Here is a 14,541-nt window from a genome sequence, read left to right as displayed (position 1 = left end):
CCCCCCCCCCCCCATCCGAGCTGAACCCTGCATCAAGGGGCCTTACATAACTCTTCTCCTTCCTCAGTCTCTGTGACACATTGGGATTGTGTGCTGGAGTGTCAGGGGGTTGGAAGTTAAGCTTTTATCTTTTTCTTTTTTTTGTCATTGTCTTAACCTCTCCCCCTGCTGCTTAAGCACCAAACTCCTCACTCTGTTTGGTTAATGCCAGTCATTGGCACCACATACATATGTACACACTGACAAAACAGAGACTTGCATCAAATGAAATATATTTGATTTGCAGGTAAAGCTTATTTATGATAAATATAGACTACTGGAATAAGATGGCCTTTTTGCATTAGTCCCTAGGACAAAAAATATTCTGTTAACTGTGACACTTCTGTTTACAATCATGCACACTCTATGTGGGCCTTCTCTCTCTCTCTTTCTCTCTCACTCTCTCACTCTCTTTTTTCACACACACACACATTCCAGATTCAGTAGTGGTAAATTTCCATAGCAACAAGGATTGGCAAATAATATAGATGCTCAACCAGTCATAGCATCCTCATGGGCTTCAAATAGGTGTGTGTGTGTGTGTGTGTGTGTGTCCATTGCTGTTGAAATACACTCTAACCTTTTAGGATTGGTTTGTTGACTCAACGACTGGTACGCGGACGAGCTGGGACACACCAGGATGGCATAATATTATTGTGATACCATAAATTGGGTAGTATTATATTTTCCACAGACGCACTAAAATCCTTTGGTTTCACACGTTTTTCCTGCGTTTGCGGAAGGCTCCCACAGCCTGCAGACACTCTGTTTACGGCCAAATTGAGATCCCAGTCCGCACGTTTCCAAACGCGTGTAGCCATTATAATATAATTGAGGATACGAAATAGTAGTGTGTGATATCTATTTATAATTTGTGCGCGTAACGGTGCGTCTCTCCGCCATTGGCCAATGTACACCCATCTGGTCGCAGTGCATCAGCTGCCACGGCGGGGCTTGTGTGGACGTCACAGATTTTTTTTTCCTTCTTCTTCTCTTTCCTCACCTTCCCCTGCTCGTTTTTTTTTGTTCCAGCAGAGCATCTCTCTCCTTCGGCTCTCCCTCTCTCTCTCGCTCTCTCTCTCTCTCTCTCCACCGCCCACTCCTCTCGCCGCCGCCTCGCCGGCTTCTTCGCCTCATTCCATCGCCCTGATCCTTTCTGCATTTTGTTAGGGAAGAAGAAACCGCGCATTTTGGACCACCCCCCCACCCCCTCACTTAAAAAAAGCAACTTCTCACCATGGCGAGCACCGAGGATAAACCGGCAAACAAGGAGGTCACATCCAGCTGGAAGGACTCCTTCTACAACCCGAGGACCGGGGAGGTGATGGGTCGCACGGCCAGCAGCTGGGGTAAGGATCCCCGTTAGTGAAACCAGAACATGGGCTTTGACATTCCCAATCTGGTGTCTCCTTCTGACCATTTTCATTCATTAAAAGATGATCGAATATATAGCCTAGTCTATATTTCTGTGCATGGATGAATTCAAAAGGCCATGTAGACATTGGTTTAGCCGAGGAGCCACCGTAGGCCTACATGAAGGTGTAACGGAGAAGCCTGTACCAAGACGAATGATGCTATCAAAGGTGTGCACCACGTCTCTCTGCTGCATAGGCAGAAATAACCAACCAGGCAAGGTGGTGATCCATCCTAGCAGCAGAGATTTCTTTTTTTTTATATTTATATTTATCAGCTGCATAAATAAGATTTTCAGGAGATTGTATTGACAGTGCAATTAAAAATCCCCATCGTTACCTAATCATATGTGAGGAGCGTGCTACAACATTATAGGCTGTGTATCCATAGCTGATCAGGCCATAGAATTTATGTAATGACCCCCAGTTATTTCCAGAGTGGGGTGGTAACAGAGCAGCCAGCCTGGGCCCCTGTGCTGCTGTGCGGTGGGATGCTCCAGTGCAGTTGCATGGCCGCCCACATTAGCATGCCTGTCAAGGTCAAATGGGATTCCCTCTCTCCTCTTTCTCTCGCTTTCACACACTAGACAGGTGCATTGTGGGATACGGTTGGAGAGGAATGACAGAAAGGGGGAGATGTACAACAGGAAGCTGAGGGGTCCGTCCCTTTTTCCTTTTTTTCCCCCCAATCAACTTAGAGGGCATTCGTGCTGTGCAAACTGGATGCTGGTGAACCATTTTGAGTCAGATGTTCCCACGACTGTGGCTCCTTTCCCCCCCCCTCTGCATTGTGCACTGTGCATTAAACGAAGCTTTAGATGTTTTCAGCACTGCAGTGTTAACCCTAAATGTGGCGGGATTTGAAACTCAGGGGCTCTCTAGTGAAACATGGCCTCCGATTTATGCATTTTTTGCACCGCTTACAACTCACAGACGTCTGAAATATGACATGGGGCCCTAACTAAGCAATGTTTTTTTGTAAGAAACCACAAGCTAAAAAGGTTGGGAATCACCGATTTAATCTTCAATAATGCACATATATGTTTTTGTATGTGAATGTAAAATCTTGACTTGTAAAGTAACCTTAAATGAATACAGGAAATGTAAAATGGAATTACATAATACACAAGAATTAGAATTCCAAATTGTTCATGTGTTTTACAACTTGACAGAGAGAGACCAGACAGACTGAGTGTGTTTTGGTAATCTTTCAATCTTTGCTATTCTAATTCTGTTCCTCTGACTTCCTCCAGCCCTCATCCTGTTGTTCTACCTGGTTTTCTACTGTTTCTTGGCCGGCATGTTCGCCCTGACCATGTGGGTGATGCTGCTCACTCTGGACGACTATGTGCCAAAGTACCGAGACCGCGTTCCCTATCCAGGTTTGTGTCTCTTAGCAAACAGCACGTATGGGGGACAGGGATTTCTATCTACTGAAACTGGCAGCATTTCTCTTCAGGGCATTCATTATTTATACTCGCACCAATGAGATGCTGTCATAATAATGTTCTACATTACAGCTCGGTTTTGTATTGATCCATTTTGAAGTCTCTTCCTGTGAGATGTCAGCACTGGAGCTTGTTTGTTTAGGAAATGCTTTCTGTCCAGCTGTAATTCGAGACAAACCCCAATGATGGCTTCGGCGCATTAGTTTCCCCTGTTTGTGATCCTTTGCTACTTTACTCCATGTTTACTTTCCTCGATGTCTTTTGTTGCAGGGTTGGTGATTCGTCCAAATGCACTGGATATGTCCTTCAACAAATCCGACCCGCTAAAGTATGCAGAGTATGTCCAGCACCTGGAGACCTTCCTGCGAAGTAAGGGCACTTCTCCCTAAAAAAAAACCCAGAGAAATGAATGTTTAAACACATTGAAAGCTGGCTGTATTAGAACAAATTCTGTGCTCCTTCTCCCGGATCTTTTTCCCAATCATTCGTTCTATTTACCTGGATGAATTTCTGTCCACCTTTCTCTTTTCCTTATGCAACAGCTACTTTGTCTTTATTAGCTTTTCTGTAAAAATGGTTGAGTTTCTATTAATGTTTTATTATGTTTGTTTGTATGCCTTTCACCAAGGCAAATTCCACATAAGTGTACATATTGTGGTACTAAAACCTTTTCTGATTGTGATTTCTCTCCCAGGATATAATGATACAGAGCAGGAGAAGAACGAGGACTGCCCCCGAGGGGAGTACTTCATGCAGGATGACACCGAGGACATGACGAAGAAAGCTTGCCGCTTCAAGAGGGGCTTCCTGAGTCTCTGCTCGGGACTCTCTGACACCAACTTTGGATATTCTGAGGGGAAGCCCTGCATACTGCTGAAAATGAACAGGGTAACGCCTTAAATACGTAAATACGCCTTAAAAATCACTTAACAAATGTACATGGACACTTTTGTCTTTTCACTTCTGTCTTTCAACCTTTTATTCCTTTTTTTTCCAGACAGCGTCACCTCTTTCGTTTACTCGCTTGCTGACAACGCCCAAAATAAACGATCCATTTCTAATTTTTTTCCCCCCCACACATGCAGCAGCCTTTCCACACAGTCTCAACCTCTCCTGTTTCCCTCACCTCATAGATCATTGGCCTGAAGCCTCGCGGGGATCCCTACATCAACTGCACAGTAAAAGTAAACACTTTTTCCCCACATTATACTCTTCGTGTTCTACTTGCTTGTATGTGTATTTATTATTTTATTTCTTTCATTTAAAAAAGAAAAAAAAAAGCCCTGATGACCATAACAGTGTCAATATTTTTTTTCTGTTGATCTTTCATTTTTTTTTCCTTCTTTTTCTTTGTTTTGTGTCCGATTTCTTTCTGCATGCTGTCACTGACGGCTTTAGGGTAAGATAATATATGTAAATTATAATAATAATGATAATAAATCATTTTTATTTAAAGGCACCTTTCTCAGCACTCAAGGACACCGTACCGGGATACATAAGACATTAGGAGGAAGAAAAAAAATTAAAAATACAACATTAAAGGTCCCATGACATGGGGCTCTTTGGATGCTTTAATATAGACCTTAGTGGTCCCCTAATACCATATCTGAAGTCTCTTTTATATAGACCTTAGTGGTCCCCTAATACTGTATCTGAAGTCTCTTTTATATAGACCTTAGTGGTCCCCTAATACTGTATCTGAAGTCTCTTTTATATAGACCTTAGTGGTCCCCTAATACTGTATCTGAAGTCTCTTTTATATAGACCTTAGTGGTCCCCTAATACTGTATCTGAAGTCTCTTTTATATAGACCTTAGTGGTCCCCTAATACTGTATCTGAAGTCTCTTTTATATAGACCTTAGTGGTCCCTAGTACTGTATCTGAAGTCTCTTTTATATAGACCTTAGTGGTCCCTAATACTGTATCTGAGGTGGAGGCTGGGGGGGTTACCTTGACCAACTGCCACTTTGCTCGTTTAAAAGCCATGATGTCTCTCTCTCATGGGCAGGCAAAGTAGAGAAAGGGGAGGTAACCTTTCCCCTTATGACCTCATAAAGGGCAAGATTCCAGATTGGCCCATCTGAGCTTTCATTTTCTCAAAGGCAGAGCAGGATACCCAGGGCTCGGTTCACACCTATCACCATTTCTAGCCACTGGGGGACCATAGACAGGCTGGGGGAACGCATATTAATGTTAGAAAAAAACCTCATAAAGTGGAATTTGCATGCCATGGGACCTTTATTAAACATAAAAAGGAGGCAGAGCAATTGACATCAAGTGGAATAAACAGTTTGAGTTGAAATTTGAAATGGGGGAATGAATCAATGTTTCTAAATTGGGGTCTAATGAATTCCAGAGACGGGGAGGCCAGCAGGGGTGTTAACACATATTTTTTATTATGTAACAAGTCATTATGCAGGTGCTTCTAACCCCATCCTAGTGCCATTTCCAAGTCATTGTAATCTAGTAGTTGCTATTTTCAGCCACGAATGTCCATTTGCAGTCTACTGCGCAAAAACACGTTATGTTTTTAATCTCTTCACTAACAAACACAGGGCCATTGCTTTTCCTTTTTTTCAAGTCCTGTCTCGTGATCTTGGAAAAATGTCTCATTTGCTACTAATTTAAAATGAGAATGCATTTCATTACATGTCCCAAGTTCCCACTGACTAACACATGTTCTTCTGTGCAGAGAGACACACAGATTCAAATGCAGTATTTCCCTAGAGAGGGGCGCATCGATAAGATGTATTTCCCCTACTACGGCAAGAAAGCCCATGTAAGTATTTAAACCGTGGTCGGGTGGATTCTAACACGCTCTCCCTGGGTGTTGATGTCGGTCTTATTGACCGACGGCTGTCTCTTTACCGATGCAGGAGTCTTACGTCCAGCCTCTGGTGGCTGTGAAGCTGCTGCTCACCAAGGAGGACTACAACAAGGAGCTGCCGGTGGAGTGTAGGGTGGAGGGCACAGACCTGCGCAACAACGACGAAAGGGATAAGTTCCTGGGACGCGTCACCTTCAGGATCAAGGTGGTCGAGTGAAGGAGAAGACGGCCTGCGAGAACAGGCAACCCGATGCAGAGGCTGCCCACGTTCGCTGAGGATTTATGTTTTGAAAATGAAATTAACGAGGAAGGAGGTGTCACAATACGTCGCAAAGGCGGTATTTTTTTGGGATGGGGCCTAACCGTTTGAGATAGGAGAGCCAGATAAATCCAGATATTGAATGTTGCTTTGCTGACACTTTCTGACCCTTCTTTCCTTCCTGATCTTGTCAAAGACACAGGCTCTGCTCTGGACCCCATCCATCCATCCATCCATCCATCCATCCATCCTTTCATTCTCCTGTTGCACTGATCCCTCTTTATTCAGTTTATCATTACATGTGTTTTTTTTAGTGTTGATGTGATTAGATAACTTATAGCTATTGCAACCAAGCCATTTGGAGCTGTTGTGTAATTGCGGATACTACTTTTACGTGTTTTTTTAGATCTTTCTGTTGTCAGGAAGAGTGTTTATTCTCATCTCTGCAAACTGTATGAACGACTGTATTATCGCTGATGTTGAGAGGATTTTTATCTTGCTGTATAGTGTAATTGAAAAGGTAGAACATTTCCAAACACATCTCCAGAGTATTTCTCATTATCACATTACAAAGACTTCATAGGAACGTACCTTGATAATCAAGTATAGCCACTGTATCCCTGTATATGAAATGCCAATTACAAAGTCCCTATCTACATATAAATACATTGTGATCCTTACCATATTTAGGGAATTATAGATAGATCTTTGTGTTGTGGTCTGCGTAGCCACAACCCAGTCTTGTGCTGTCTGTCTGTTTGTCTGCATGTCCGTCTGTCTGTCTGTCCGTCTTCCTGTTTACTCACCTCTCCACTGCAATAGCCAACATATGGGTGAGCCCTCTAGGACGAGATAAGTTGTCCCGCTCCACCTCACCGGGTGCTGGGCTGGTAGTGATGTTGGCTGAGGTGACACACACACACACATACAAAAAGGTACAGTTTAAAAAAAAAAAAATGCTTTCAAGGGGGAGAGGCCCTGCAGAAACAAAAAGGTTCACTGTAACTATGAACTGTTTATATCTCTACGTGATCTGTATATCTATCTGGGTCTCGAAGATTGTTTGTTAGTTTTCTCTCTTCTTCAGCCTGTTGATCTGATTGTCTGCCAGTCTATTACTCTTCAATGTATATATATATACACACTATCTACCATATTTACTTAATCCACACTGTATTTTTGTCACAAAACACAATGTCTGTGCACTGTAAAGAAATAATTTAAGCAAAGATTTACAGGAAATTATCTTATTCAAAGCTATGTTTACACAGTCTTGAAAGGAACCCGCATTTGAAAGACCAACTTGTAACATCTCTTCAGGGTGCCTTAAGACCTGATGAAATAAATTGTGGAATAAAAGTGATTTTGAAGAAAAATAACCATTTCTCTTTTTTTTAAACCAATTTTTAATTTGTAGCTTTTGACAGAAATAATCAGTGACGTTACCAGAGGTAAAAGTCTTGCTTACAAAGTCCTACTTAAGAATAAAAACAGTATTACAAGTATTATCAGCAATATAGTCTTCAAGTGTGGAAAGTCCTAGAAAGATTTGCTCTTTGACAGATAATGATTAATAATACTGATGAATCAGTGTAAGTAGCATTTTTCTTTTGTAGCTAGTCAATGAGATGATTAAGGGGGTGGGAACATGAAAAAAACAGAAAACAAATGTGCATTCAGTTTGCTTTCTTGTGAAGTATTGTGTACTTTGACCTTTTTCAAACACTTAATTACTTGAAGTCATGTGAGAAGTTAAGAGATGAAATTACTCTTTGGTCAAACTGCTAACAACTCATAGACATCTGAAATATGACATGGGACCCTAACTATACACTGCCTTTTGTAAGAAATTAACAAGCCAAACAGGTTGAGAATCACTGATGTGACCTTTCAAAAATGCACATACGTAAATGTTTTTGTATGGGAATGTAGTATCTTCATTGTCAAAGGAACTTGTAACCATAGCGGTCAGATAAATGTAGTGAAGTAAAAAGTACATGTTCATAGAAATGTAGTGGAGTGGAAATATAAAATTGCAAAAATACTCAAGTGAAGTACAAGTAGCTCAAAGTCTTGTTAGGAACAGTATTTGAGTCACCCTTGTTAGTGTCCACCGCTGGTTTCTGTTGGACATCAAAATACCTTTTAAATAAATACATATGGATGTAAAATGGAATGACATAATACACAAGATTCTAATTCCAAATTGTCCATGTGGTTTTTTAACTTTTAACAGAGAGAGACCAAGCAGATGGAGTATGTGTTGGTAATATTCCTTCAATCAGTGAGCGCTCAATCACATCCTCATCATCACTGTAGCACAAAAGTGCAGCCACAGGAGGGAGTGCGAAACAGGACATGCAGAGCAAGCTGTTTCTGAGAATGTGGCTCCACCATGGTGCTGCATGGCAGAGGGACTGGGCATCGGCAGACTGAAGAGGTTAGTGAGGCATTTCCCATTTCCCTTTTCTGCCTCTTGTGGTTTTTCTGACTACACAATCAATGTCTACAAATCCACATGATTAAACGTGCCACTGGTTTGCACAGATCAGCCACTGGGAAAGGAGCTAAGTGGGTCGATGCTGAGTGAGCTTTTGGTTCAGACTTGTGTCAGATGCACGCCAGTATACTCGCCTGCATGTCTAGTTATGCTTCTCATTTTTTGTCTGAGGGGCAGCAGCAAAAAAAAATTAAAAAAGGGCACCTGCTGCATGCGGTGGGCCAAAAGCCTTAGTTTTCTAGCATGTATGCCATGTTGGAGGCACTGGGCACACAATAGGGTTCTGCATCTCATTTTCTTTACTGGAAGGGCACTTTATAACGTTTTGTCTACCGTAGGCGGTGCCCGAAAGGGGCCAGTACTCACCAGTACTGAGTAAAGCACTTCTGATTTTTTCTCACAAGTACCACTTACTTCTAATTGTTATTAACAGTATTACCAATAGGCTACGTCTATGGCTGATATTTGCACCAAAAAAGGGTGTAAGTACACTGTGTATATATATATACATGTGTATATATATATGTGTAGGGGCCCTCATGTGAGTAGGGCCCAAAAAGATGCTAGAATGAAAGGGGAAGGGGCCCATAGAGAATGCCTTTCTACAGGGCCCAGAATGTTAAATATAAATGTAGAATATACAGTATATATATTTCTTCATTGATTGGGAGAAACCAAGCAAGTCTACAGCATGTGAAATCTTTTAAAACCACATTGTCCGACACTGCTACGATTCCGATTTGACTGTGAGATTGGCAGATGAATCAGGATTCTTCAAACTAAATAGTTGAATATTTGCAGTCACCCCTACAAGATGTGAGTATAAATAAAAGTATAAATTTAACTATATTAGGGTATTGGCACCTTGCTTCGTGCAATCCAGGCACTGAAGAAGGCAATTCAAACATAGGGGCACCAAGATGGATCGGTGCCCCCGTGATCCCGGTACAGTGGCCTCATCATTGCGTGAATGGCTATACCTGTAACTATACCTACAGAGACTGCATTGACTGTAGAAGTCGGAACATATCAGGTCAGTATTAAAAGAAGTGGAATCACGCTTGTCTGCTCTAATTTCACAGCACCCCCATCCATCCGGCCCCCACAGCGCCCTGAAGCAGCAGCAGCAGTCTCTACCTATAGTCCACAGTCTATGGTCTGCTACACGGGAGATAATCTCAGGGTTTAGCTGCAGCTACCTTATTGTCTCCTAAACTCTTACTGTCCTTGAGCTAGAATGCTGTAAACAGGTAGTAACACTAGAACTGAAAGTCTAAGCTAAAAAAAACGATAAGTTATGTTGTATATAGTTTTTCAAATATTTTATAAATAGGCTATAAGTCGGCTCACTTTTCAGCACTCACGGCAATCAGCTGATTTTTTCAACTGTATTTTAATTTCACATATACAGCATTCTTTCTCAAAAAAAAGATCAAATGTCAAAATGTGGTGGAATACCATTTTTCAGCTCAGCACTGTAACTTTGATTTCTGCTCAGACATGTCCCCTAGCAGTAGCATTGAGATGCTCCAGTACCTGAGGGGATTTGAAGCTGATTTAAGCAAAGAAGGCACAAAAATAACACTGGTTATCGCCTTACCAGCTAAGAGCTGAACTTGCCAATTTGGAGTGGCGTAGAGCACAGCCTGGCTGTGTTCAGCATCCAGAAAGGGATTAACATATTTTTAGGTTTTACTCCAGAGCCCTCAGCAGCACTCTGTGGTTATATTTAGCACACAGAACATCCGTAACATGGCACAGTTTGGGACATTTTCTCACGCTTGATGACTTTTAAAGTGTTGCTAAGCCTTCAAGGCTACAGCAAACATATTAAGACAAACAGAAATATTCATAATCACAGAAAAGACACACATTTTAAAAGACACATTTTAATTTATTCAAATGTCTGATTCAAAGAAATTCCTGCTTTACATCTGACATTTCTAGAGTTGCAATTCCTTTCACGTTATATTTACAAGTACATACATATATATCTATCTGTATATATAGATATATATATAGATATATATATACACACACACTACTGGTCAAAGGTTTGGGGTCACTTAGAAATTTCCATTGCACTCCATTATAGACAGAATCCCAGCTGAGATCAGTTGCTTTGTTATTTTTAACCAGGGAGCAGTTTTCAGATTACATTATGTGCTCACATAATTGCAAAAGGGTTCTTCAATGTTTTCTCATTTAGTTTTTTAAAATGATATCTGATTAGTAAACAGAATGGACCTTTGAAACATTGGATGAGTGGTTATGATGATATAGGCAATGTTGATATTTCAATAAAGATCAGCTACCCACTCAGATCAACTGGTATTCTGTCTATAATGGAGTCGAATGGAAATTTGTAAGTGACCCCAAACTTTATATATTATATATTATATTATATAATATATATATATATATATATATATATATATATATATATACATATGGAAATATATATATGGAAATTTAAAAACGTAAGCAGTTAATTACCCTGAGAGAAGTAAACAAGAATAACAAGGATTTTCTTCGGAGCTAACCCAAGTCTATATACTCAGCTTAATGACCACAATAGTGGAGTCTTTTTAAAAGAGCCCTGCAGCATCACAGTGTTTCAGGGCCGCGGACAGGGCAACCTGCACATTCCTGGTACAGGAATTTATTGTCAAACTCCTACTAAATCTTCCTCCTTTACATGCAGCGGTTACCTGCTGTTTCTGCACTCATTCCTTTATTCGGATCCCCATTTGCTGCCAACTATGTAGCAGCTACTCGTCCTGGGGTCCACATAAAATGATCACAACATATACTGTACATATTTCTCCAATGCATCCCAGGGCTAAACCCGCCTCCATTTCTCACTATAAGTTGAGCGTCATAGCACCAACAACAGGACTCAGTGACGAGGTGTTCAGTATAATTTTCTTTAAAATAAATTCTAAATTCAAGATGACTTACATCTTTGATTTTCTCTCTGTGCATAGATATATTTCTTTATATACATTACATACAACTGCTTCTTTTTTTATATATATTTATATGTATACTTTTAATAAAACTAAGCTGCTGGGCGGAAGGAAAACCAACCCGGACGTAAATGCCGTGATCAGACTTAAGTATGAGAATTGGGATCACAACATTTCAATTTTAAAAACTAAAACTATCCCCTTCCACATGTGCTGAAAACAAATCACTTTTCACTGTAGAAACAGTGTGGCTGTGTGATGGCATCAATAAAGGGTGTGACAAGGTGGGGGAGTGCTATAAAATGTTGTAACTTTCAAACAATCCACTAGAAGGTACTAAAAGATATTTCTTCACGTGTGTTTGGGCCAATTCGTTTGAAGCCTAATGAATTGAATGCAATGGCATTGAAATTCTACAGCAAAAACTGTGAGAAACTGTATTTTCTCAGACTTGATCTTAGACAGTTTCTTCATAAAGTGATATAGTATTTATGGCCCAAAGGCCTTTAATTTACTAATCTAACTATCTATCCTTAATTAAAAGGTTGTAAAAATGACTCCTAGCAGTCAACCTAAGAACAAGAGAAGCTGCTAACCAGAGAGATGGTGCTCAAAATACCTCATCACATCCTCCATATTTTTACCGAACCTTACCTCGAAAGCTGTGCGTTTCTAAACCTTGAGCCTCCTTAAAAGAGTTAACATCTTTGTCAACAAAGACGCTCGCACTCGCCTCTTTCGTGATCCATCTTTTACATCAATGTTGGTGCGCATCTGACTTAGAAAACAAACAAGTGATTGAGTGCTATTACTGGTACAGGGTATCAAACGTGTGGCTTTTCACAGCAATATACACGTGCCGGACTTTTTGTCGTCACCGCCTCCTCCTCCACCCTCTTTCCTGTTGGGATCGTTGAGCTCGTCAAACAGTCCAGTGTCAATCATCTCGTGCTGCCACTGAATGGGTACAGCGCCTGTGCTAAACTCCTTGAAGAATTTATCGTCATTGGCGTCAAACACGATGCCCTTGATCTCGGAGAACTCGGCGATCTCATCGGTGTCCTTGGCGTAGACGACGTTGGGCTTGGGCACCCACGGGGGATCCACTAGCCCGGCCTCTAGACGAGGGAAGTTGATGGTCTTGAACCACTCGTGCTTCCTGGGATCCTCCAGGTTGTTTCTATGGAGAAGGTAAAAAATACAAGTTCAAAACTACAATGTCAGATATATTGTAACAGAAGCTGCGGATTCATGGAACATTTCGGTTACAGTTAAGGTTTTTGTTGCCTTTATTCAACCAGTTCATTCTTTTTTCTTTTCTTTTTAAGAAAATGTTTGGGCTGTTTTTGCCTTTAACTGAAAGGAGAGGTGACAGCTGAGGAGAGAGAGAGTGGACGACATACTGAAAAGGCCACGGGTTGGGATCAAACCCAGGCCACTGCAGCAAGGACTGTGCCTTGGTACATGGGGTACACGCTCAACCAGGCGAGCTGCCTGGGAAGCAGTTCATTCTTAGCAGTTATTCCGATCTCAGTTTCCTAACATCCATTGCACAGGAATCCCACTATATACCTATTGAATTAAAAAAAAAATACTGTATATGTATTTTTGAAGAATATCCTTTTGCAAAAATTAACAAAGTAAGTGACAATGTTGGGAAAAATCTGATTGACTAAGCAGCCCATGGCTTGTTTATGGCTTAAAAGGGTAGAAGAAGCTCTTACTTAAAGCCCAGGCGCTCTTCCATTTTCTTCTTGAGGAACTGCTCGATGATGTCCTTGGTGACAGCATCAAAGCACTTGTGCTCCCACTTTGGTTCCTCGTTGAGAATGCGGCGCTGTACCTCCTCCTTCTCCACCTTCTCCTTCTTGCTTTCAGGACCTTTGAAAGGTGTGTAGCCTGCCACCATCTCGTAGATACTGCAGCCCAGGGCCCACCAGTCCACTGATGTCCTGTAAGGAGTTTTGGACAGGAGCTCAGGGGCCATGTACGCTCCAGTACCAGCCTGGAGGACAGAGAGAGAGAAGGATAAAGCCTTTAAATACATGTTACACTTAACGTACACTTAGTTTTTTTTATATGACAGCTCTCTACTCTTTGAGATTTGAGTTCTGTAGATGAAAGCAATGATGATAGTACGGTGGCATTCAATGTAAACAGTCCATTTCTGAAAGGACACAGAAAGAAAGGTCTTGTGGAAGGACAGACTGGTAAAGAACAGCTTTAAAACTGAGAGACATAACCTTCGTACGTCCCCATTGACAAGTGTTACATAAGACAGCTGTCTGAGTTACTTAGAGCTTTACTCTAGTCTTCTCTTTTTTGTCTCTCCCTCTGTGAAACTTTCACTCCCTCCCTTTCTCCCTCGAATGAAATCACCTGCATCCCTAATCCTAATGCCAGGCCTACTACCTGTCAAGAAGCGTGAGTGTGTCTACACACTGACAGAGTTGTCCAGCCTCTTACATAAAGACTGGCCATTTCTGGAAGCCTCCTGAATCAGCCTCCTGTAACATTCAACATAACACTCAGTCGTGCCACTAATGTACAATTATTGCACACAGCCCAAAAACAAACAGGGAGCAGAGATATCTCTTATCGATACTGCAAGTAGGCCTAAGTCCTGGAGAATCCATGTTACAAAAATCTTTTTTTAAGAGGTCCATAGGTTAAGTGTTGTACCGTAAGCATCGGACACTGCATCATTAAGCATTAAGCACTTTTTATTCTCTTTGCGTTCCAGATTTTGATCACGCGGTTCTTCAAGATCTTTCCTTTACTTTAACAAGTGTGACAAGACTTCTGACTGATTGATTAGCAGAAGATAATGCATCTCCATTGAGCAAACGTAAGCAGGTTTGCATGCACAACCTTGATGCCACTTAAAACTTACACCAATGTCTCTTGCATACAGATCTATTAAATTCCAGCAATTTGTAACTATGTTCTGTTCACCTGAAATGTGTGGATCTGTAAACAAATAAAGAACCTGTACACTGTGGTCAGTCAAAGGGGCAAAACTCTTCCATGACCATACAGGTTACAGTTATCACCACAATGAATCAGATTTTAGTTGTGAAGATCAG

General features: G+C 41.2%; 2 protein-coding genes across 2 annotated transcripts in view; one reads left to right on the top strand and one right to left on the bottom strand.

The window, feature by feature from the left end:
* The first annotated feature begins 1,066 nt into the window (after positions 1-1,066).
* atp1b3a (ATPase Na+/K+ transporting subunit beta 3a) lies at positions 1,067-7,362 on the top strand. Its single transcript, XM_032532532.1, has 7 exons — positions 1,067-1,388; positions 2,705-2,833; positions 3,170-3,268; positions 3,594-3,787; positions 4,033-4,083; positions 5,593-5,679; positions 5,777-7,362. Exons 1-7 carry the CDS (start codon positions 1,277-1,279, stop codon positions 5,942-5,944), a joined length of 840 nt encoding a protein of 279 aa, XP_032388423.1. The 5' UTR covers positions 1,067-1,276; the 3' UTR covers positions 5,945-7,362.
* A 3,465-nt stretch (positions 7,363-10,827) lies between these two features.
* grk7a (G protein-coupled receptor kinase 7a) overlaps positions 10,828-14,541 on the bottom strand; it is a 7,741-nt gene continuing 4,027 nt past the window's right edge. Inside the window, exons 3-4 of the mRNA XM_032532529.1 lie at positions 13,180-13,460; positions 10,828-12,635 (exon numbers count right to left, since the gene is read on the bottom strand). Coding sequence (XP_032388420.1) covers positions 12,296-12,635; positions 13,180-13,460 — 621 coding nt within the window. The 3' untranslated portion in view covers positions 10,828-12,295. The remainder of the gene's footprint in view (positions 12,636-13,179; positions 13,461-14,541) is intronic.

This window comes from Etheostoma spectabile, chromosome 12, assembly GCF_008692095.1.
Source record: "Etheostoma spectabile isolate EspeVRDwgs_2016 chromosome 12, UIUC_Espe_1.0, whole genome shotgun sequence".
NCBI lineage: Eukaryota > Metazoa > Chordata > Actinopteri > Perciformes > Percidae > Etheostoma > Etheostoma spectabile.
Note: the sequence above shows the minus strand (reverse complement) of the source record. Positions and strands in the feature narration are given on the sequence as shown.

Excerpts from the sequence above, each read along its gene's own strand:
- atp1b3a (XM_032532532.1), top strand. The coding sequence starts at position 1,277 with ATGGCGAGCACCGAGGATAAACCGGCAAACAAGGAGGTCACATCCAGC. Across the intron at positions 2,834-3,169 it reads AGACCGCGTTCCCTATCCAG|GGTTGGTGATTCGTCCAAAT; the intron begins GTTTGTGTCTCT and ends CTTTTGTTGCAG. Across the intron at positions 4,084-5,592 it reads ACATCAACTGCACAGTAAAA|AGAGACACACAGATTCAAAT; the intron begins GTAAACACTTTT and ends TCTTCTGTGCAG.